This window comes from Loxodonta africana, chromosome 17, assembly GCF_030014295.1.
Source record: "Loxodonta africana isolate mLoxAfr1 chromosome 17, mLoxAfr1.hap2, whole genome shotgun sequence".
Classification (NCBI taxonomy): Eukaryota; Metazoa; Chordata; class Mammalia; order Proboscidea; family Elephantidae; genus Loxodonta; species Loxodonta africana.
In genome coordinates this window covers 49,490,525-49,515,387 of record NC_087358.1, presented here as the reverse complement: position 1 = coordinate 49,515,387, position 24,863 = coordinate 49,490,525, and the positions used below count along the sequence as shown (strand labels likewise).

The 24,863-nt window shown below is 37.1% G+C and overlaps 1 protein-coding gene across 7 annotated transcripts in view; it reads left to right on the top strand.

Moving 5' to 3' along the window:
• The window catches only part of TDRD3 (tudor domain containing 3), a 221,665-nt gene extending 198,017 nt beyond the window's left edge, over positions 1-23,648 (top strand). For 4 of the 7 annotated variants that reach the window (XR_010318188.1, XR_010318187.1, XR_010318186.1 and 1 more), the window contains one exon: positions 13,432-13,544. Coding sequence is in view for 1 of the 7 variants with exons in the window: in XM_064270056.1 (XP_064126126.1) it covers positions 13,432-13,545 (114 nt within the window). In the remaining 6 variants the exon portion in view is untranslated. The other 3 variants (XM_064270056.1, XR_010318185.1, XR_010318184.1) reach the window with 3 other exon arrangements.
• Positions 23,649-24,863: the final 1,215 nt, after the last annotated feature.

Sequence of the window (24,863 nt, the reverse complement as noted above, 5' to 3'; positions counted from 1 at the left end):
TGTGCTCTTTGGTATGATGAAAATGTTCTAAAATCAATAGTTATGATTGTTACACACACTGTAAATATACTAAATACCAACCAAGTGCACACTTTAAAATGATGAATTTTATGGTATGTGAGTTCTGCCCCTCTCAACAAAGGTGCTATTTTAAAAATAATAATAATAAAAAATATGCTCAAAGAATTCCGTAACAGTTCATTCTCTAATTTTGGTCTTTTAGTAGCTGCAAGGAAAGTTTGTTAGGTGGATGAATACACAAATAAGACCTTTCCTTATATTTTAAGTAAAAGCTAACAATAACCACTCAGCCAGTTTTCAGTGGAGGTTCTCATTGGGAACCTGGTCTTTGAAAGTCTGCATGTCGCAATGTCTATGCCATTGCCCTAGGACCTCGACAGAATTCAGTATTGGAAAATGCCACATGAAGCTGGGTTTAGACTCTATTAACATTAATATAATCCTAGGAATGTTAACTAAGTTTCAGGCTTTCTTGAGCTCATAGGCATGTCAGGAATTGATATATTAATGAATAAAAATTTAGTTATTTGAACATTCTAAGTCATATTGACCATGTGTGTGTGCAACACAAGGGAGACTGAGAGACAGACGCAGTGTTTTGAAAACCGTGATACAGGTAGTCCCCGACTTATGATGGGGTTCTGTTCCAATGACTAGGTTGTAAGTCAGTCTGACCTAAGTTTAATACTACTTTTTTTTTTTCCAGTTTCCAGTGTTATTGGCATAGCCTGCTGTACAGCAGTGTTTTGAACAGTAAATCGTAACATTGAACATTTGCAAGTGAACATCTGAGAACGATAACATCAGCAAATTACATGCTACAACATTGTATGTAGTACATACTGCTAACGATAAAACCCAAACCAAACCCATTGCGCCGAGTCAGTTCCAACTCATAACAACCCTATGGTGCAGGGTAGAACTGCCCCATAGGGCTTCCAAGATGTGGCTGGTGGATTCGCAGTGCCAACTTCTTGGTTAGCAGCTGTAGCTCTTACCCACTGTGCCACCAGGGCTTCACTATTAATGATAAGCTGTATCAAAAAAAAAAAAAAATCATAAGTGTGATATGTTGTAACTTGAATATGTCGTAAGTTGGGGACTACTAAATTGTTATTTATGAAATTGTTTCTTTAGGGTGGCTTATCAGTAAGAAGAGTAAGAAAATCAAGTAGAAAATAAAATGCTGCTGTTTAATCCCGTGGCGTTTAGCCTGTCTATTGAACTAACGATCATTATTGACCCATTCGTGGAGGGAGATTTTCTTAACATAGAACACAGTTTTAAATGTGTAGTATTAAAAATGTGTTCATCATAATTTGTGTACATCAGTTATAAAGTGTTATTCACCACTAGCGTTGGGATTATAAAATAAAATCCAAATAGAAAACCAGGTAATATGCTTTTCACAATCTTTGAGTTAATTTATAAACTATTACGGAATCATGATCCCTGGATCTCTTTCTAATTGCCGCTATTTCAATACATTGGTAATGATCCTGAAAAAATAGCCTAAACAATTTACAGTTTCTCACTAAAACTACAGAGAGCTGAGAAAAATAATACAGTGCAGTTTACCGTATTATGAAATTGATGAATATACCTTAACGTGTATTCTAGTAGTACATTCTTAAGTGACTTTAAGTACGTGCGAGTTAAGTATACAAAACAGAATCATTTGTATTCAGCCAAGCCTCTGAGGATAAATATCTGGAACGTACAGTCGTGAAAATCTTTGTGTTGGTGAGTTTTATTGCCTTACTTACTATACTTTCCTTCTCAGTAGCCATGTTCTTGGGGGAAGTTAATGCTCCATGTCTTCAGAAAACTAGGGCGAGAAAACCCTTAAACTTGAATAATTTTATAAAGATGATTACTGTATTTGGTAAGCTAGTAGAATTCGTCCCAGTAAAAAAGATTGCCTCTGGGTTCTTTTCTTCCTTGGAAGAAAAATGAACATATTGCTAATTGACCAGATTCTCAGTCTCTCTTTTGTATTGCATTGGCTATTAGCACCAATAATTGTAACATCACTCTGTAAATGTAAAGTGCCACAGAAAGGCTTGTTTAGCATTGTATGTTAGGTTCTCAACCTTTATAACTCACTGGGATAACATAGCCAAATTGCTTGACTTAAAGCAATAAAAAGAAACACTGTTTATATTGTAATAGGCATTGTAAAGAATGGAACTTTACATTTGTGAAGTAATAAAAACAGCTAACTTTATTGAACACTTAACTTTGTACCAGCCATTCTTCTGAGCTCTTGTGTATATTCCTTGAAGTATAGTAGCTACTATTGATACTGTAGCCATTTCAGTGTAGTTTGTTCTCACAGTTGAGTCACTCAGAGTAGGTAGCATTTGTGGACAGTTTGTGTTTACAGTAAGACCATAGCATCTATGTGATATCATATCCATTTTCTTTTATTAATTTAATTATATATCAAAATATAAGTGAGAAGGAAAGCACTTGATTTTGATCTTTCTATATAAATCTTGTAACAGTTAAACCATTATCAGTCTAATTCTCTGCTTCAGCCTCTCCATCCTTTGGGATATTTGGAAAGAACACAGACTTTACAGTCCAACATTGCCTGGGCAAGATATGTTAATTTTTTTTTAACTTCAGTTTTGTTTTCTCTTCTGAAAAATAGCAATAAAACTCTGCAGCCTCATAGAGTTGTTGTGAGGAACATAGTAGCGGCTCATAAGCATTATTTGTTCAGTCACTGAATGACTGAAATGCCTGGCACATAGGTTCTTGATGTTGGTTCCATTTCATTAGTTCTCCTTCAAAGCTTTGGAAGGAGCAGCCTTCCTTATTGTTAGCCTCCTGAAAGTGATGTTTATTAATCCTGGATTACAGCAGCACCTACTGATTGAAACTGCCAAATCGAGAGTTGGGTACCATCCTCAATTGTCCCACTTGGAAGGAAACCTAAAGCACTCCTTTGCACCATCGTTTTCTTCAAACTAAATGGTCTTCCTTTTATTTTCCTGTTTCTTCTTTTTGCTATTTTAGTATTACTAGAATAATGAGGGAAATTGTATATTAGGACCCTTAAAATGTAGTCTTAATATAAAAACTCGCAAATATGTTTTTAAAGTAAAGTAGTATTCTCACAAAATGATAGAACTGTGCTCCTTTAAGCTAACGGTATTGCCTGCAAAGTTAGAAAATATCCCATCTTTTTTCTTTATGAAAAACCATTTTCCTTCACACTTCTGAAATTCTGCAGTTTGTAACCACCTTCATAAATGGGTGACTTGTATTCCAGCTCCAGCACAAAGCCTTTCAGTCGTCCTGCTGTCAGTGTGCCTGCTGCTTGACACTGACAGGAGTCTTGTCAAAACCAGGTTTTGTATAAATTAGTGTTTAAATCTGGGCAGGCTTTCCTCCCTTACTTCACTTCAGCTTTTAAAATACTGTCGTGCATTTATTCAGAGATAATAAAAGTAAAATTTGAATATCGTATCACACATTTTATACCTAGAAGTTTATAAACTGTTAGAAAACCATGAGCTTTCTTAGTATCTATGATTTCTCATTGAGCCTTAATTATAGTAAACCTTAGTCTTACAAATTTCTGAACAGTATAAATATTATCGTTTGACCCTTCTAGTCCAGAGGATCGATTTTGCCTTGGGCAAAGTAAGCACTTCCTAATCAGTGACCTATGCATTGTGTGTGTGTGTGTGTGTGTGTGTGTGTGTGTGTGAGAGAGAGAGAGATGTGTGTGTGATGTGTGTATGAGAGAGAAAAAGAGTGGGAGGGTGTGAGCACACCATCGGGAAGGGAGGAAGGAGGGGGCAGGATTTTTAGTTGCACAGAAGAGCACACTTTAAATAATCTTAGGGATGAATTCAGAATTTTAAAGAGTTGATTATTTTACCTTAATACTTTTGAGAAAGATACAGATTAAGTATTTGAAAAACCCAAGAAAATCTTGGACTCTATTCCGGAGACATCATGCCCTCCTCATTTGTTCTTGCTGTTGTTTTAGCCGTGGCTTAGAGTCAGTTATCTTTGTCTGATTGTTGATTTGAGACCTGCTGCTGAAAATCACTTGTAGTGGATGATGACTGAGGAAGTCAGATGAGTATCGGGAAGAAGTAAGAAGTGGGGATGTGAGAAGACAGTTGAAGCAATATGGAGCAGGCCTGAGAATCTGAATGAAAAAACAGGGGAGATGCCTGGGAGCCTTAGGGATGACAGTGCAAAGCCACTGCCCAAAAAACCACGGTAGCCCCAGTGAGGAAATTTTCTCCACCTGTGAAAGACAGAGACTTTGATGCTAAGACATGACTGGCGTTGCCAAGAAGAAAGCACCTTGAGTACGAATCACCTGATTCAGACTATAATTTTCCTTTACTGAAGTTGTTGGAAATTTTTTACTCTGTTTAATTCTTGGACAAAGTCTTTGTGATATCCTCTTCCTTCAGTCATCTAACCATCAAAAAAGATTGAAAAGCTCTCCTAAACTTGGAAAGAGAATGACTAAAAAAAAAAAAAAGCTAACTCTTTATATACTGAACATTTTATAATATCAATGTGAAGGAAAAATCCATAAATCTAAACATATTGAGAGTAATAGGCATTTATTTAATATCAAGATGGTATGTTACTTCCCTGCAAACTTATTGAGGTAGAGTGGTATAAATGGTTGAGAACGGGAAGATTGAAATTGTTTCTGTTCAAAACCTGAATATAATTGAAGTGTACCCATTGTGTTCTGGGTACCATGTATAACTATTGGGGTATACTAATTCATTTAATTTCTACAGGATCTCTGTGAAAAATATATTAGTATTCCCGTTTTACACACAAGAAAAAGTATAAACAGAGGTTTAGAGCCATTAAGTAACTTGCTTAAAATAATTAAACTAATATGTCGCAGAGCAGATAATTCAGGTTTAGGACTCACTGCCATGATACCCCGTGATCTTACACCTTACCTGTAAATGGAGGGAAATGATGCTGACCTACTTAAGGCTTTTTATATGGGTTTGATAAAATAATGAGTATAAAAAACAGTCCAGCGTAGCAGGAGGTTTGTACTAAGTATGTGGTAGCTATTGCTGTTCTCATAAAGCTTTTACCCACTTTATGAATTCAATCTGAATTCCTCACAAATTTAGAGTACTTTACAGAGAGCTGTGAAGATGTGTGTGGCGAGAGGCATCGGCCGGTATTTCTCAAGGGGCTAGAAAGCATTTTACATAGTGTGAGAAAAAAATCAATCTTGTTAGCCTACTATTTCATTGCTAAACCCGTACAAAACATTTAATCTTGAACTGAGACTCTCATGTCATCTTCTAAATATCACTGGGATCTAGTTTTAAGATTAAACTACATTTTAGCTACTGACCTAATCGTTAGCCCCTTGGTTGTGTAGATATCTAACTTCTACTCTGCAAAAAAGACAAATAAGTCACCAAAATAAATCACTTGTTGGCAAAACCTGACGTAGTATTACATAGTTATTAAGAATATACCAGTGGTAATACAGTGCCCAAATAATATTTTCCGTTAGTGCACATCCTTAAACTGGGGTTAAATTTAATATTTTGTGTTTAGGTTGGAAAAATAATTCTCGACACATAGAGAATGAAGCGGACCTGAGAATAGATTGTAGGGGTTTCGGTTGATGACAAGTGCAATATGAGCAAGCAGTGACTGCACAGCTGTAAAACATTAAAGCAAAGTTAGATTGCACTAAAAGATTCATGCGGAGTGTCCTCAACATAAGAAATAATAGTATCATGTTCCACGCAGACCGTACATGGAATATTGTTCTGAGTACTAGGGTACATAAACCAAAACCAGTTGCAGTCAAGTGGATTCCAACTCGTAGCAACCCTATAGCACAGAATATAACTGCCCCACAGGGTTTCCAAGGCGGTAAATCTTTATGGAAGTAGACTGCCACATCTTTCTCCTAGGTGCTTTCTACTGGTGAGTTCAAACCACCAACCTTTCAGTTAGCAGCCAGTGGCTTAACCACTGCACCACCAGGGCTTCTTAACAGGGTACATAGAATAGTGAAAAACTAAAATATATGAAGGAAAAGATGATCAAGATGATGGAGATTCTAGAAATAATGGTATTTGACAAGTGGTTCTAGGAATTGTCTTTTTATTTCTAGAAGACAGAAGAGTTATAATATTTGCTTTTAAATAATTAAAAGTCTTTTATATGGGAAAGAAAACAGACTCAACTAGAGAACACAGGTGGAAGTTACAGAAATGCAGATTTGCACTTTCTAGTAAAGAATACGGAAACCCTGGTGGTGTAGTGGTTAAGTGCTATGGCTGCTAACCAAGAGGTCGGCAGTTCAAATCCGCGAGGCGCTCCTTGGAAACTCTATGGGGCGGTTCTACTCTGTCCTGTAGGGTCACTATGAATCGGAATTGACTCGACAGCAGTGGGTTTGTTTCTTTTTTGTTGTTGTTGTTTAGTAAAGAATACAGAGCAGTGCAGAGGCAATGGCTGCTGGAGGAAGCCTGAGCCCCCTTCTCTGGTTGAAGGGACTTATTGCAGCATGGCCACTTACTGACTGCATAACTCTGGGTGAGTTACTGTGAGCCTTAGTTTCTTCATCTGTAAGATGATGCCATTGAGTAATTCAAAGCATTATTGAAAAGATTGAATGAGATAGTTTGCAAAATGCCAGGCACATAGTAGAAAAATGTTCATTCCCTTTCTTTTAATTCCAAGTTGTGAATAAACTGTTTTTTTTTTTTTTGCATGAAAGAGGATATATAACTTATCTCATTTGAAATTTAATAAAGATGACATCACTCCTAGTTTCTTTTTGGCACTATATTCTCCTACTTAAAATATGAATGCAGCTTTTTGATGTTTAGTTGAATTTTTGAGTGCTCAAACTGCCCCAAATAGATGGTATTAAAGTAGAAAATAAAAGTAAAGAAAACCCTAGCCATGATAGAGGAAACACCCAGCAAATAGTACTGCTTTTGCTTTTACTGTCATTTGAAAATATAGTTTTTCCAAAATGAGACTAAAGGGCCACACCAGCCCACGGGCAAGGACTAGAAGGCAGGAGGGGACAGGAAAGCTGTAACAGGAAACCCAGGCTGAGAAAGGAAAGTGTTGATATGTCATGGTGTTGTTCATCAGTGTCATAAAACAATATGTGTACTGTTTAATGAGAAGCTAGCTCTGTAAACATCTAAAGTACAATAAAAATAAAAACAAGGAAAAAAACTACTCAAAACATTTTTTAAAAATCCAGTTTTTCTTCCATGTTAAAGTTTAGTTGCCTTAAATTGTGCTTCAGTGGTGTAGCATAGAATAAAACAAACCCTTGTGCTAGGTATTCAGGTGATTTCATAATTTGATTTTACAGAATCACCAATTTCAATTTAATGCGATTTTAGAAAATATGCTCTTTAAAAAGAAATGATCAGAACATCAATGAAATGTCTCACAGCCCTCCTGAAATTCTTCGTGATACAGCAATGAAAGCACTGTGTTATGCCAGCCATGCATTTTGGAACAGTTTTTTTTTTTTTAGCAATTAGAACTTTAAGTTGATACTCCTTTGTCTTGAAATCTGTGTTTTGCTTTTTTTTTTTTTTTGGCCATAAACTGTTTTGGTTTAAATAAAATATTACTTTAGATGGTACATTAGAGCCTCTAGGGACAAGGGAGACTGTAATAGCCCATTATATTTTATTCTAAAATGGAATTTAATCTTGCAGAAAGCTTCAAAAAGTAGAATAAATTAGTCATAAAATTTACTGTATTTCAAACGTGTATAATATCTTTCTCTTATATATTAATGAAACCATAATTTTTCCCTCATTTAGGTATATAAGGTGAGTTTTTATTATCAAATGAGACGTTTAATTTGTAGGAATCAAAAGAAAGGTTTAGATTTTCTCTGTGGTAGAAGGTGAAGGGGAAAGGGCTCTGTATTCAAGAGTCAGAGGCCTGTGTTCCAGTTCCTATTCTTCCACTGCCTCACTTTCCTGTATTATTAGTCAAGTCACTTAGCTTAATTGGGCCCTAGTGTACAGGAGAGGTTGAACTAGGTCAGAGTTTTTTTTGTTTTGTTTTTTGTACATTAGGGTCTTCAGAGCTTGTAGGGATTGAGGAAGAAAAAGCCAAGGGGGTGTTCCTTCACACACACACACACACACACAAACACACACACACACACATTAAAACACTCACTGTAACCTGAGTTCATCTATTTAAATTGGAATTCTACATAAAATTTCATCTGAAAGAAATCTGTCACATTTACCGAAATAATAATAAGTTTTACATCTGATAGATTATCTCTGATTCCCAGTCCAGTTCTGAAATGTAGTATGCCTCTGCACCATACCCTCATGACTTGAAAGTGTAATGAAGGACAGATAAAACTATGAATCAGAAGACTTGTGTTCTAGCTTAGGTTATGGTAAGAACTGCCTGAGCAAACAATAGCCTCTGAGTTAGTTGGACTAAGTGTTCTTTATAAAACTTCCTGTTTTCTAATCTTTGGCTCCAGGCTATCAAAGACCTGGTTTGTGTAGAACTATATATATTGAATTGCAACCTATTTCTTAAACACATGTTGGCAAACTGAGGTTCAGTGTTGATGATAATCTATAACCTTCGTGTGCACAAGTGTTGTCCAGCATCTTTACAGAAGAGCTGATGCCACTTTAGCTTTGACTTTCAATTTTCAGTTACTCTAATAGAATATTGGTATAATTGATCTGAAATAGATCATTTAAAAATACTCTAAGTTTTATTTTTAGAATTACTTACATGATGTTTAGGAAACCAGAGTTGTATTTAAAATGATTGTTTACTTGGGTTTATATTTAAATTATCCCTATAAACTGACTATACAAGCTAACCACACAGGCAAAAGTGGCCTGGAAATTCACAGACTAAGTGGTTCATATGTGAATCCCTGAAGAAGAAAAGTACTCATTAGTATTTTATTTTTCAAAATGTTCTAAATTTCAAGAATTATTTTTGAGTTTATGTTTTTTGACTACTATACAAATTCTGTTAAAAGGAGCTGACTAGACAAAATTCGCTAAATTACAGGAAAATAGCTACTGAAGGACAGGTGGCAATATTAAGTTTTTCTACAAGGAGAATCCCTACTAACCAAAGAACTTAACAATGTCTCCTCAAAGTATGGCCATGGGATAATGCTGAAGGAATGATATTTTAAGAGAAAGTAATTCGTTAAGTCAGTCTGAACATAGCTGGAACAGGGGAGAGCACAGCAAGTATTGTCACCAAATAGAGCCAAACAAAAAGTTCCATAGAGAGTTGGGTCAGTATTTAGGCCCTAGAGGCAGAGGCAGAAGAAGAAATGTCCAGAAAGAAAAGTGGGGAAGGGTGCCAAAACTAAACTTACAGAATTTCATATTCTTCCCCAGGTTGCCCTAGACCTTAGGAATAGGAAGCCTCCTTTCCTCTTACTTTGCCTAGTCCAACTTGGCACTATCAGAGTTTTGGGCCCAGTAATTCTTTCTTGTAGGAGGCTGTTCTGTGCATTACAGGATGTGTATCAGCATCCTTGGTCTCTACCCACTAGATGCCAGTAGCACCCCCACTTGTGACAGCCAAAAATGTCTCTCACCACCCCTACCCCATTGCCATTAAATCGATTCCAACTCATAGCGACCCTGTAGAACAGCGTAGAACTGCCCCACAGAGTTTCCAAGGAGTTCCTGGTGGATTCGAACTGCTGAGCTTTTGGTTAGCAGCCATAGCTCTTAACCGCTATGCCACCAGGGTTTCCAAAATGTCTCTAGATGCCCCATTTATAAATAAGTCATGTTACAAAAGCTCATTGCAGATTGGCCACTTGGAATCTGGAACACACTTCAGTCGGAGGTATGAAACATACCTAAACAGAGGTCAGGTTCTCTGTTCTGCAAATAGTAAGATGAAGCATAGCTAAGTATACAAAGCAGAACTCTAAGGAAGGGGCTAAATCTGTGGTTCTCACCTGGGGTGATTTTGCCTCACATAGGAATTTTGTTGCCGTATGCCCTCTGTGAGGCAAAATCGCCCCCAGGTGAGAACCACAGATCTAGCCCGTTCCTTACAGTTCTGGTTTGTACACTTAGCTGTGCTTCATCTTACTAAGTTCTACTGTTTGCAGAACAGAGAACCCGACCTCTGTTTAAGTATGTTTCCCACCTCCGACTGAAGCGTGTTCCAGATTCCAAGTGGCTGATTTGCAATGAGCTTTTGTAACCCAGCTTATTGGTAAATGGGGAAATTTGTGATTGCCTGTGTTTGTGCTCACTCCAGATACAGTGAGCACTAATGACAGTGTAGCTGTAGCTTGTCAAATGCATTTTATAGATGAAGTTGTGTATCTCCTCTTTGCACTGGTGCTGTATATATATACATATAACTTGGTTCATGCTTGATATCACAATGATGATTGCATTTTGAAATTTTGCATTAAAAGGAGCAATAAACTAGTGAATATTGGAATAAAAAAAGGACACGTTTTCAATATTATTTGGTATTTTAAAACCAGGTTTTATCTGATAACAACATGGTTTAGGTGAGCAAAAATCTGAGTTCCAATAAAATGGTTCTAAATCTCAAAAGCTTATGTGAGGATGACATTGGCTGGTTTCAATTTATGAAGTTATTACAAGCATTTTTAAGAAACCTGGCCTGAGAGCCATTAAGCAAAATCCTCCTGGTCCTGTCTCTGCCACTCATGAACTCTGTGGCCTTGGGCAAATCATTTACCTCTCTGAATTTTCAGATTGCTCATCTCTAAGATTTAGGGGGATGTAATAAAAGGTCTTCAAAGACTGTTTCAACTCCTAAAGTAGTGTCAGATTTTAAAAATACGCTTGTGGACACATGAACTTTATTTATTTATTTGAGTTTTAAATCATACAGAGTACTGAAATCTAAAGGAAGAAGATAGGCTAGGAAGAGGAAGAAGATAGGCTAGGATGAGGAACAAGATGTAAATATTATTCAAAGAAGACTCAAGATAAAATAAACTGATTTATAAATTGATCTGGCTGTTACACTAAACAGGAAAAGAGACTCGTTAGATGCTAAAAATTGCTAGCTATAGACTCTAAAGAAGTGGTTGTTGTGGGCAACAAGGTTTGCCCTCAACTGCTCTGCAGAAGGAATATTTAAAAGTTGAAAAGACACAAGTTGTGTCTTTGACAGTAACCAAAAACCAGGCCGTCAGAATCATCTTTTTGGCTTCCACTTTAAGAAGATTGTGAAGACATCAAATAATGTGAAAAATCTCATGGTCAGTCATCTCTATAAAGCCATTTAATTGATTCTAAATAGTACGCTCTGTGAATATTTTAAACATGGTAGAGACAGCTTTTCAAATAGTAGTGTCCTACACTGCGTTTTTTTTTTGTTTGTTGTTTTTTTAATATAAACCCAGGTTGCTCGCTGAGCAGATGCTGTGTCCCACCTCACAGTGTATGTTATTGGTAGTGTATGGATTTTTAGATGTCCTCTAGCCAGTTTTACAGCTGGGGGTGGAGAAAAACAACATTCCATTCTAATTCCTGAAATAATTACCTCATCTCCTGTATACCAAATATATTTTCATTCTTCACAGTTAATATGCAGAGCTTCAGGTATTGTCATTTGTCATAAAATTAAATAGCTCCTTTTCAAATGTAGCTATAATATTTGGTGATTACCATTCAGAACAGTGACCAGAATAATAAAAAACAAACCTCTTCTTTCCTGAACACTTTTGCATTCTTCTTGCATCTTAATTGCTTTGCTAAATTACAGACTCAATAGCTGATTCTTCTAAACATTTTGAGATTGATTGATAAGGAAAAGGGCGTAGGGAAAGAAAGTTAATTTGGAATTTTGTCTCTAAAATGTAGCTATTAAATCATACCAGTTATTTGTCAGATTTCACCATTCTCTTATTTTGGAAGCGATGGTCTCCTGAGAGTGATCATTCATTTTTTACTATTAGCTTATTCCTTTTACAGGCAGACTGAGGTTTAAGTGTTTGAATCCAAAGCCTAAGTTTGCCTGAGAAGTATTAGGACAAAGTCACAAAGCATGCCTGGGCTTCAGTTTCCTTTATATGAAGTGGAAATAATAGTTCTTTTTAAGAATACTGTAGAGGATGCTTAGTAACGAGAGTTATATCTATGCAGAATATTAAATATCACTGCCAAATAACAGGATTTGATCAGATTATTTTAGCATCTTTCTACTTCCATCAGGCAAAATTGCAGTAGATGGATCTGTAAAAATTTAAGAATAGATCTCAGCCTTTCATATAATTTTCTATGCTATTAATAGGGTCAAAGGGAAGAAGATTCAAAGATAAAGTGAGGAGGAGGAAGAAATAGGGTGAATTTGTAAAATCATGCAAATTATCGTGCTCTGAAAATTCAGTTGGAATTTAAACTCAGTACTTAGTGAAATAGATGATGTCTCTTCCATAAACGAAATTGAGAGCCAAATTTTTTTTTTTTTTTCTGTTTCTAAAGGAAGTATACTTATAGCTGCATTAATTTAAAAACACCAGAATAACAGGGTGGCAGCACTCAGTAAGAAACCAGCGTGGCTTTTGGCTACATTTCTGTTGCTTCTAAGTCCGTTTCAAATATTATAATTAACTGTACTCTTTCTGCTGTTTAATCTACTTACCCTAATTTTCTCATGCTATTCCTTAAGCTGGTAGATCACCCCCTCAGTAAGAAAAAAAGGAAGAAAATAGTTTTGTGTCTTAACTGTGGTTATCTTTCCGTGTTGCATGAAGCTTTCTTTACATGTAATTTGTATTTTTCCCTTTCATCCCAACCCATTATTTTTTCCTGTCTCTAGATAAAAGATTCTTAAGGATGTTGGAGTTTTCATCAGTTAAGGACATACAGCTGCCTCTTCAGCCTCTTTTCCATATCTTATTAAAATCCGTTTCCATGATAACCCAAAAACCCTGTGCCGTCGAGTCGATTCCGACTCATAGCGACCCTATAGGAAGGACAGAGTAGAATTGCCCCATAGAGTTGCCAAGGGATAGATATCTAGAAATATTTAGAAGCCCAAATATTCAAGATTTTTATGATAACAGTTGCTTTTCTGTGTTTTTACGACATTGTGTCAGATCATTTGATGAGATAGTCTTGTTATTATTTGGAGATAGTTTCTTTTTCTGGAATTAAATTTGATTCTTTTCTTATCACTAGAAATTTCATTCTTCTATTACCATAGACCAAAAAAGTTTCAATGCTGTCCCTGCCTTTTTTTTCCTTCTCCTGCCTTCCACTGTTGTAAAAGTTGACAGATGTGAATCCCAGAGCAGCTTAATAGGGTATATCATAAAAGGTACTGGACTTAGTAAACTTGGAGCTGTGTTGAACATGCTAAATCACTGCTGTTTGCAAATAGGAAGAAGGCACCTACGACCAAACTCTGGAGTTCCGCAGAGGAGGTGATGGCCAGCCAAGACGATCAACTCGGCCCACCCAGCAGTTTTACCAACCTCCCCGGGCTCGGAACTAACCCAAAAAGGTAAAGTTGACATTGTGGGATGGTTTCTATATAACAAAAAATGCCATTCATGTTTAATTATCTTTGATTTCTGTTGTCTCTTACCACTTTCAATTCGTTGCCTGTCTTTTCAAATTTTTCATGTATTTGGTAGCATTCCTACTGCCACAACTTTGATTCCTATCATTATCGTGTCTTATGTAGACTATTACTATAGCCTCTAAACTATTTTTTACTCCTGACCTCTAGTCTGTACTATCTCCAGAGTAATTTTACACCACCCTTCTGAAACCATTTTTTTAAAGTTGGATATAGCAGTCTCTTGCTTGAAATTCTAGGTTGACCCCATTGTTTCAGAATAAGGTTTAAATTTCATTGTAAAGGTTGCACAATTTGTCCCAAATGGGCCCCAGTCTAATTCTTTAGCCTAACCCCTTGCCATTTCTCACCGACATATTCAACAGCGAAGCCACGCAGAGCTGTTCACCATTTTTCAAACCTGGGACACCGTTTTACGACTGCAGGTTATTGCACAAGCTATCCACTCTGTCTGGAAAGCTCTTTATTCTTATTTCTTATTTATGTTTCAAGTCCAGTTTCAAATACCAACTCCTTTTTAAATTCTCTACAACTCTTCAAGTCAGAATTAGCTATTCTGACTCTTGTTACCTTTCCAGAGCTTTTTTTTTCCTGTATGATAATACAGTAAGTTCCTGAGTTTTGAACATCCAGCTTACAGACAAAGCTTACTCGTCCTTTAATCTTATGTAAATTTGCTCTCACTTTGACACAAATGAACCAGTCCCTACTAGCAACAAATTCTTGATTGCAATCGCCTTCACTTGCTGCGTGTGCAGCTTTTGAATCATTGAAAAGGCTTCTAGCCTATTCTTGCAGTGAAGTAAGGCTAAATAAGAACCCTATACACCCGTTCCAACTTACCTACAAATTCTTTTTCTTTTTCTTTTTTTTAAATTGTGCTTTAGATGAAGGTTTACAGAGCAAATTAGTTTCTAACTAAACAATTACTACAGATACTATTTTGTGACATTGGTTGCCAACCTCATGACATGTCAAAATTCTTCCCTTCTTGGCCTTGGGTTCCCCATTACCAGCTTTCATGTCCCTTTCTGCCTTCTCATCCTTGCTTCTAGGTTGGTATGCCCATTTAGTCTTATTTTGTTTTATAGGCCTGTCTCATCTTTGGCTGAAAGGTGAACCTCAGGAGTAACTTCAGTACTGAGTTAGAAGGGTGTCTGGAGGTCAACTTACCTGCAAATTCTTAAAGACACACTGGGGACTACCTGTATACATAGGGGGAAAAAAAAAAAACAAACAAAAAAAAACGGATGTTTTAAAACTGCTTACAATCATTAAGTATTTAAGATGATCCTATAGTTACAAACTCTTTTTCCACCAAACCTTTCTGCACAAATGCTATCCTTGTATATTCACTCTTTTCCTCTAATGGAGGTGATGACAGTCAGTGAAATGACTTAAGTTTGAAAGCAAGAGATACGAGAAAACAAAGGACCAAATAAATACCAACCTGGGTAATTGAGTTTATTTTTATTTAATTAATTACAATCCTTTTTAGTAAAAAGGAAATTTCATAGTATATTCCCAGGAATTGAATAAAGATAACATGAATGCTTGTCAAAATGTAAATTGTGGGATGTATGTCTCTACCCAGAAGCTTTCATCTCAGACTTTAAGGAAGAGAGTTGCTCTCTGAAAATCATCTTCAGTAGGAAGAAGAGAAATATAACAAAAGATCAGGGAATTATGGGACCAAACTAAGGTATCTCTTTGTGATGAAGAAAGACCTTATTTCCCATTATATTTTTGGTAGGAAATACTTTTTCTATCTCAGATAACATTTCTGTTTTGTCACTATTTCCAGTACTTTTGAACTTTTTTTTTTTTTAAAATAGAGTTCTTCCATGATAGCGTTGGTATAAATCACTCTAAAGATTATTTTGGATGTAACCATATCCTTTTTCTCAGTCTCTTCTTCTCAGTAGCAAGATGATTGAGAGTTTTTTTAGAAATTATTCTCAGTACCTCTTTTCAGCTATTCATTCTCCTATGCTATTACCCACATTGTGTTTTGCCCCTATTAAGTGATATTCTCAGATTTTCCAACAAGCTATGGCTGTCGAGCACTTGAAATGTGGTTAGTCTGTACTGAGATGAACTATACGTGAAGAATACACATCACATTTCAAAGATTTAGAACAAAAAGAATATAAAATATCTCAATAATTTTTTGTATTGATTACATGCTGAAATAACAATATTTTGGATATATTGTATTAAACAAATATATTATTAAAATTAACTTCACCTGTTTATTTTTACTTTTTCCCGTGAATTGGTTAAGTGCTTGGCTGCTAATCGAAAGGTCAGAGGTTTAAACCCACCAGCTGCTCTGTGTGAGAAAAGACCTGGCAATCTGCTCCTATAAAGATTACAACCTAGGAAATCCCATAGGGCAGTTCTACTCTGTCATATAGGGTCACTATGAGTCAGAATCAACTTGACAGCAGACACCAACAAATAACATAAATGTATCTCACATTATATTTTTGTTAGACATTACTGTTCTAGAGCCTTATATCTCCTTCAGCTTCCCCGAAGTGTCATCATTGGTTAAAAATTCGTTGTCATCCTAAGTGAAGACATGATTTCTTCTAATTTCTAACTCTTAGCCCCTTATGTAGTAGTTCTCTCTAGAGTGGAAGCCTAATGCTAATTGACTTCTTAGTTACCTGAGCAAGTCAATGTAGCACTTTTTTCCTTGTATCAATGGCTTTTTTGTGTGTTTTAATTAAAAAAAAAAAAAAAAAAACCCACTGCCGTCAAGTCAATTCCAATTCATAGTGACCCTATAGGACAGAGTAGAACTGCCCTGAAGAGTTTCCAAGGAGCACCTGGTGTATTTGAACTGCTGACCTTTTGGTTAGCAGCCATAGCACTTAACCACTATGCCACCAGGGTTTCCACTGTGCCACCAGAGTTAATAAAAGACCTCATCAATTAAGCAGGTGTGACCTACTGTCCACACTGTCATAGAAGAGCTATAGCCCAGCTCTGGGCATTTTTCTGTAGCATGTAAAATCTGAGCAAATGATTCCTCATTATGTCCAGGACTATTTTTAAGCAAAATCAAAGTGTATACAAGGACATCAGCAACTTTGCATTGTGCAAGATGAGCCTACATTTTTAAAATAGGCTCAGTGTGCTTATAATTGAATCTCTGTTAAAGGCAAGTGAAAACTGAGAAATCCCTTGGTCCTCTTAACTCTTCTTTAGTTTCTTTGATATGTTTTATATATCAAGATTCCATGTAAAATTTCAAAGTCCATGGGTGGTACAAATAGTTAAAATGCTCAGCTGCTAACCTAAAGGTTGGTGGCTTGAGTCCACCCTCAGGCAGAACAAAGCCTGGCAATCTACTTCCAAAAATCAGCCATTGAAATCCCTGTGGGACACAGCTCTGCTGTGACACACATGGGGTTGCCATGAGTCAGAATCAACTTGATAGCACCTGGTTTTAGAATGTAAAAAAATTCTTTTGGAGAAAAGAATGTGCTACTTAAATTGTAAGTCATTGCTGTGGGTAACTGGAGCTTATTCACATCAAATAGTACAGTTGAAAGTGTTCCCAATAAATTCAAACATCACAGTCTTAGTAGGTTTCTGTGATCCCTCTAACAAAATTTCAGTTGTGCCCAGATGCCTGCTTTGAGTTGTACTGTTGACATGGGAAATGTGTGACACAGAAATTTTGGATTCCTGATATCAACAAGAAAATTATTTTTGGAAATGAAACAGGATCCATATTTCACACTGTGCACAAAAATTAACTCAAAATGCATCTAAGACCTAAAGTCAAAGCTAAAAGTGTAAAGTTCCTGGAAGATAACACAGGGACAAAACTAGAAAACCTAATTTTTGGCATAAATAGCCTTTTAAACACAACTAAAAATGCACAAACATCAGCAGATAAATTAGATAAGTGGGACTTCCTGAAAATTAAATACTCATGCTCATCAGAAATCTTTACCAGAAGAGTAAAAAGAGAACTTACAGACTAGGAAAAAAATCTTTGGCACCAACATACTGACAAGGGTCTAATTTCTAACATATATAAAAAACATCAACAACAAAAAGACGAACAATCCAATAAAAACATGGGCAAAGGACATGAACGGACACTTCACCAAAGAGGACGTTCAGACGGCCAACAAACACGTGAAGAGATGCTGGCGATCATTAGTCTTTTAAAAAAACAAGCCCAACCTGCTGCCGTTGAGTCAATTCTGACTCAGTGACCATATAGCCATTAGAGAGGTACATGTCAAAATTACAATTTCACCCCTGTAAAAATGGCAGTGATCAAAACAACAACAAATTCCAATGAGGTCGTAGGGAGATTTGAACTCTTAAGCACTGCTGGTGATATTGTAAAATGGTACAACCACTGTGGACAACTGTATGGTGCTTCCTCAGAAAGCTAGAAATAGAAATACCTTGAGATCCAGCAAGCCCACTCCTGGATACATATCCAAGAGATAGAAGAACAGTGACATGAATAGACATGTGCACACCAATGTTCATTGTAGCATTGTTCACAATAGCAGAAAGATGGAAACAACCTAAGTGAATGGATAAACAAATTTTGGTACACACATACAATAGGATATTACACTACTATAAAGAATAGTGAGGAATCCAGAGGACATTATGCTGAGTGAAATAGGTCAATTACAGAGGGACAAATATTACATGGTCCCACTATTATAAAAAGTCAAGAATAGATATATACACAGAAATCAGCCTTCTTTGATGGTACCAGGGATGGGAGGGGAAGGAGGAGGAATCACTTTCTAGTACCAAAAAACCAAACCCATTGCCATCAAGTTGATTCCGACTTAGGGTGACCCTATAGGACAGAGTAGAGCACCTCACAGGGTTTCCAAGGAGCGGCAAGTGGATTCCAACTGTCGACCTTTTGGCTAGCAGCCGAGCTCTTAACCGCTGCGCCACCACTTGTTATTTTTGGTGATGGGAAAGACACCACTAAATATGGTGAAGTCTTCACAACTTAACCGAGGTAAATGAAGACACTAAGAAATACACAGGAAAAAGGGACAATTTCAGGAAATGCTTTAACATATACAATTCTGCAACAACAGTAAAAACAACCAAAAATGTGTGTGATTACATATGTATGCATATATGTGCACTGGGAGGCCCATGCAAGTAAATCCATATGTATTTATAGGTGTATCTGTAGGCATATGTATATACATGTTTGTGTGTGCTGCATATATATCCACATATATAATAAAATACACGGTGGACACAGTTATGAAGCCTTCCTAGACATATCCAAACAAGTCACAGAATTGGGTTATTGGGTAGAATGGCTTAGGACCATAGTCTCGTGGGACAACTTAGTCAATTGGCATAACATAGTTCATAAAGATAATGTTGTACATCCTAGTTTGTGGAGTAGCATCGGGGGTCTTAAAAGCTTGTGAGTGGCCATCTAAGATACAAGTACTGTCTACTCATCTAGAGCAAAAGAGAATAAAGGAAACCAAAGACTCAAAGAGGGAAGTAGTCCACAGGATTAATAACCTACACGAACCACAGTCTCTTTTTACCTGAAACCAGTAACTAGATGGTGCTCAGCTACCACTACCAACTGTTGTGATCAGGGACACGATAGAAGGTCCTAGATAGAAAGGGAGAAAAATGTAGAACTATAAAAGGCCAGACCTACTAGACCAACAGAGACTAGAGGAACCTCGGAGACTGTTGCCCTGAGATATCCTTTGAACTTGGAACTGAGCTATTTTTGGTGGTCACCTTTCAACCAAATAATAGATTGGCTTAGAAAATAAACGGTGTCACCCATAAGTAATGTGCTCCCTTAAACAATCAACCGTATGCGACAAAATGGTCAACATTTACCTAAAAGCAAAGATGAGAAGGCAAGGAGGGAAGCTAGATTAATGGAAACAGAGCAAACAGAATGGAAATAATGAGAATGCTGACACATTGTGAAAATTGTAACCAATATCACAGAACAATTTGTGTAAAAATTGTTAAATAGGAACCTCATTTACTGAAAACACAATGAAATATATATTTTTTTAATTAATGGAGAAAAAAATTGATTTTGGGAGGCAGTCCCATCGTGATATCATTAAAAAAAAAAAAAAAAAACCTCCTACTATAAAATTCACCCTAAAAAAAAAAATTAAATAAGACACATGGGATCTCTGATGGAGATAATTTATAATTCATTTTAATTAAAAAATGTGCTATAAAAGACTGTGAAGTAGAATTAAATATCGTTTGATATGCTATCTTTGAATGGAAAACCAAACCAAACCCATTGCCATTGCGACGATTCTGACTCATAGTGACCCTATAGGAAGGAGTAAAACTGTCCCATATGGTTTCCAGGGAGTGCCTGGTGGCCGACCTTTTGGTTAGCAGCCGATCTCTTAATCACTGCACCACCAGGGCTCCCTTTGAATGGAAGTTTTAGCAATATGAAGCAATAATAACAATTACAATTTTTGCTTTTGTCACACAATTCAATATTTTATTTTCTTGGGATATTTTTATTTTCTCATTCCTGGTTTCCATTAACTTAAACATTTAAATGGATGATGCAGGACCAGGCAGTGTTTCGTTCTGTTGTACATTGGGTTTCCATGAGTCAGAACTGACTTGCTGGCACCTAATAATGACAACAAACATTTAAAGAGAAGATACACATTTGAGGTAGCCATAGAGGATTATAAGCATGACTTCTAATATATACTAAAATGTTTCTAAGGTTTTAATGTCTAAAATTATTCATGATAGTTAGATACACTTAAGGTGCTTTGTAGTCTCTTTTAAGAAAACATAATTTTATAATCGTGATCTTTTTATGTTTTCAATACTTCACTAAATGATAAATGACACATAGTAGCTGTTCAGTAAATGTTCATTTAAACAATATTTTTAAATAAAGCTTAAGGAGTGTACTTTGCACATTCTTTTGATTATCCTAAAATTTTTTTTTGCAAGTCTCCTGCCCTTACACACATGTACTTCACCAAAGGTGAAGAGAGAATTGAATTCTACTTGAACCTGGTGTTAAGGATGACATCAGCTGCTAAGAAAGCAGGAGATACCTGGGAGTCAGGGCTAATTGAGAGAAGGAGGTCTTTCAGAGTAATGTGGGAAAATAGGTCCACATCTGAAAAGAAGTTGTGGCAAGTCAGATCAGAGCCAGGAGGGGAGATGGAACCCAAGACTCAGACTTCTATTTCTAGAACTATGTCATAATTGTTACAGACAAGCTGAAAATATGAACAGATAGAGAATACAGAAATTACATGCAGTTCTTTAGTCAGTGACACTGACCAAAGCTGTGTGCATTTGGAGAGGTTCCTGACAGATGGGAGTCTTAGGAGCTAGATAGGGTGTGGGCAGGCCTTAGAAATAAATTTCAAGCTTCATTCTCACAATAGTGGTGAGTCTTCTGAAGATATTTTTTAAAAGTGGGGGAAGGCTTAAAAGGGGAAGAAGCAGAGAGTCCACAGCCAGCAACTTTCAGTGACTACAACAGAGTGTATGAACCAAAACAGTAAGCATTAAAAGTATTTATTGGTAGTGATGGAACAGTATGGCTTTAGACACACACAGAGTTTGAATTTGGTGCTATCAAGCTTAAGGAATGTGACTTTCGAGTGTAGGATGAATTAAAGTATCTAAGAAGCTGCTGCAGTGGTCCAGTAGGAAGCGTGGTTAGGATTTTTATATCCTGCTGTGAAAAGGGAGAAATGCCTGAACTGTGTAGGAGGAGTTTATAAGACAAATCAGCAGGAAGCTCCCCAGGGCCAGAGAGGTTGAAGATAAATGAAGGTTTGATAAATACTGACTCACTTTGAACTTCCTATCTAGTTTCTCATCTGTTTGATGAGAGAATGATGTTCATCGTTTCACATGTGGTTTATTCACCTCCTCTTCACCCTGTTGGTGAGGAAGGGATCCTGCCCTAGGGTTCTGGGGATGGCCGAATGCACGACTCCCAACCCTGGACAATACTGGTCACCTATACTTGCAGTGAGGAGTCCTGGTGGCGCAATAGTTAAGAGCTCGGCTGCTCTCTAAAAGGTTGGCAGTTCGAATCCACCAGCCACTCATTGGAAACCCTATGGGGCAGTTCTACTCTGTCCTGTAGGGTCACTATGCGTTGGAATCAACTCCATGCCAACGGGTCCGGTTTTTTTTTTTGGTTTATACTTGCAACGTGGGGGAGGAGAACACCGCACACCATGCAGGGCCACACAGTGGAGGGGAGGAGGGCATGTGGAGGATTGTACTCAGGAACAGAGTGAACAAACAGAGGCAGTAGGAGGCAGGTTTGTATAACAAGAGGATGGGATGATCCCCGTGTCCCGTTGGGCTTTTTTTGAGTAATTCCAGGGGCTGGCAGGGAAATGAAGCCTGCTACTTGGGGATAAGCAGACACTGTGCCTGGTCCCCATGATGAGGAACATTTTTTGTCTAGTGGACTTGATCCTCGGGACCAGAGAGGGCCATTTGAGGCCCTCCGATTTTACCAGATGTCAAGGCAGCACTTAATATTGAATCTCAATTTCAGGCCTCATCTCCACGTATTAAGCAGAAACATGCATGGGAACGAATGGCTAAGCATAGACTAAAAAAAAAAAATTAAAGCATAGACTACTATGTAAATAATCAGTATTTGTTTATTTTCAAAGGTCCAGATTTTAACAGCATTTTTAGCTGGTAAGAGATGCATTCTTAAATCTTTTTTTTTTTTTTTTTTGACAATTTGGTCCATCATTCCTTTGAAAAATTCTCCAAATCAAGGTCAGAGAAATAGTCACTATAAAGATAGCTGTTAGAGAACTCCATGATGCCAGCAGAACAGGATAATAGTACTCACAACGCTTTAATTTCTGAGCAGGAGACTATTAATTTAGGGAAGAGTTATGAGCTGTTTGTACGCAGCCGTGGGAACCCCACCAGTCCCTGCCCAAGTGGTCTTTTGTGCGTGAAGCTGAAACAGACTGGAGCAAATAAGTCCTCTCTTACCATTTATCTCAGCTCCATTTGTTGTGGAAACCCTGGTGGCACAATGGTTAAGCGCTACAGCTGCAAATCACATGGTAGGCAGTTTGAATCTGCCAGGCACTCCTTGGAAACTCTATGGGGCAGTTCTACTCTGTCCTGTAGGGTCACTGTGAGTCGGAATTGACTCGACGGCACTTGGTTTGTTTTTTTTTTTCTTTTTTCCTTCTGTTGTCACCACCCAAAGTGGTTTCAACTAGAGTGGGACCTGATACAGGTGGAGTGGGCGGGGAGGTGACAACCTGCAGTTAATGACCTGTAAAATTATGGAACAGTCCAAAGCAGAGATACTCAACGGGAAGTGGAGGTGGGGAGTAGGCAGAGAAGAGGCTCATTGGCAGATTGCATATTCTTTATTCCTTAGGTCATCCTCCTTTAAAAACTGTTCAGTGAATCCAGGTTCCTGAAATCAACATGCTTGCAATAAAGGGAGACATACTTTAATTAACAATTTCTAGAAGAAAAAAAAGTTATCTTTTTGTAAGATTTTGCTTTTTGTTTACATATCACTTTATGGAAATTATGTTTATAAATTATAGCAACATCCAATTTATTCTACTTGAGATCTATTGCTATTTATACAGACACTTCACATTTAAAGAGAAGCTTCGGAGAAATGGATCTTGACAAATTATGGAAAAGTTAATTTGAGGGTTCAACTTTATTTTCTTCCTCTCTTTTTTAAATAGAGTCTTCATGAAGAAAGGCGCCGGTGACTGAAACACCCCGGGCAGAACCTGTTGATAGACTTCCGATTTTCCCTTCAGAATAAGATGCAGCCATGGTGGATATTAGTATTTGAAGGAAAAAAAAAAGATTTTGAAAAAAAAATTAAAAACGTACAAAGCTTAGGAAAAAAATATTGAGTTAAATATGGCAAATACCTTTTACAAATGAAAGAATTTTTCTTCTGCCACCAATAAAACCAATGCACTATTATACACATTGCTTACTGCATTTTTTATTTGCCTAATATTATCTTTCTTGTTCATCTGGTGTTAACCCTATGCTAATTGGCTTCTATAGTACAGCAATTACAGCACACTGAAGCCTCCCCTTATAATTGCTGAATAAACTAACTTACACAGCTTGCCACATTTCCTGCAAAAACAACCTGAAGCCAAATTGTAGCTCATAGGATGGTAATAGCTCCTAAATGTGACTTCAAAAAGTATTTAAAATTTGAATATGTTGTTTTTAGCACTCTTAACAGCTTTCTCATATGTAATTCAAGTCAAAAACAGGCATTCCCTTTCTTATAGAATGTGTAGTGGATCTTACAGGCTGCATCTGGTTGCAGGCAACAGAAAATCCTACTCAAAGCAGCTTAAACACAAAAGGAAACTTACTGGCTCACTTCGGGCTTTCAAGGTTGGTTTACTTCAGTGACTCGGTGATGTCATGGAAGACCCTTAGTACTAATACTGACCTATTGCTGTTGATTCCAACTCATAGCAACCGTATAGGACAGAGAAGAGCTGCTCCATAGGGTTTTCAAGGAGTGCCTGGTGGATCTGAACTGCTGACTTTTTGGTTAGCAGCTGAGCTCTTAACCACTGTACCACCAGGGCTCCAGTAGTAATACCTAGTACAGGGTTAGGCCTATATTATACTCAATAGATGGTAGGGGTTTACTGGGGGGTTTTAGTATTAGCTTGTGGTTATCATTACTCAATAGCCACCAAGAACAGTTCTCTGTGATAATATCTGATATATATGATTTGACTTAAAGACATTGAGAAAAGTTTGCATTGAACAGCAAGGAGGCCAACCTTGCTCTACTGATTACCAGAGCTGCTGGGGCATTCAAGGGTAGGAGTCTATTTCTGAATGAGCAAGAGATACTTGGCTAAATATATCAAAAGTTATGCTCCACTGTGGCTTTCTGTTACATGCAGCTGTGGTCCAGGATGGGAAGATGGGGTATGTAATAATAAAATAATAGTGTTCACCAAGGTCTTCCTACGTGTAAGTACTGTTCATTCATTATCTCTTTTAATTCTGACACCTATAAGGTATACATTACTATCTCTGTTCTATAGGTAATGTAGCTGAGGCTTCTTTAGAGAGGTTAAATAACTTACTCCAAGTCAGGAAGTGGAAGTGTTAGAGCCAGGTTAAAGTGGGCCATCTGAAATAAATAAGTCTCCCTCCTC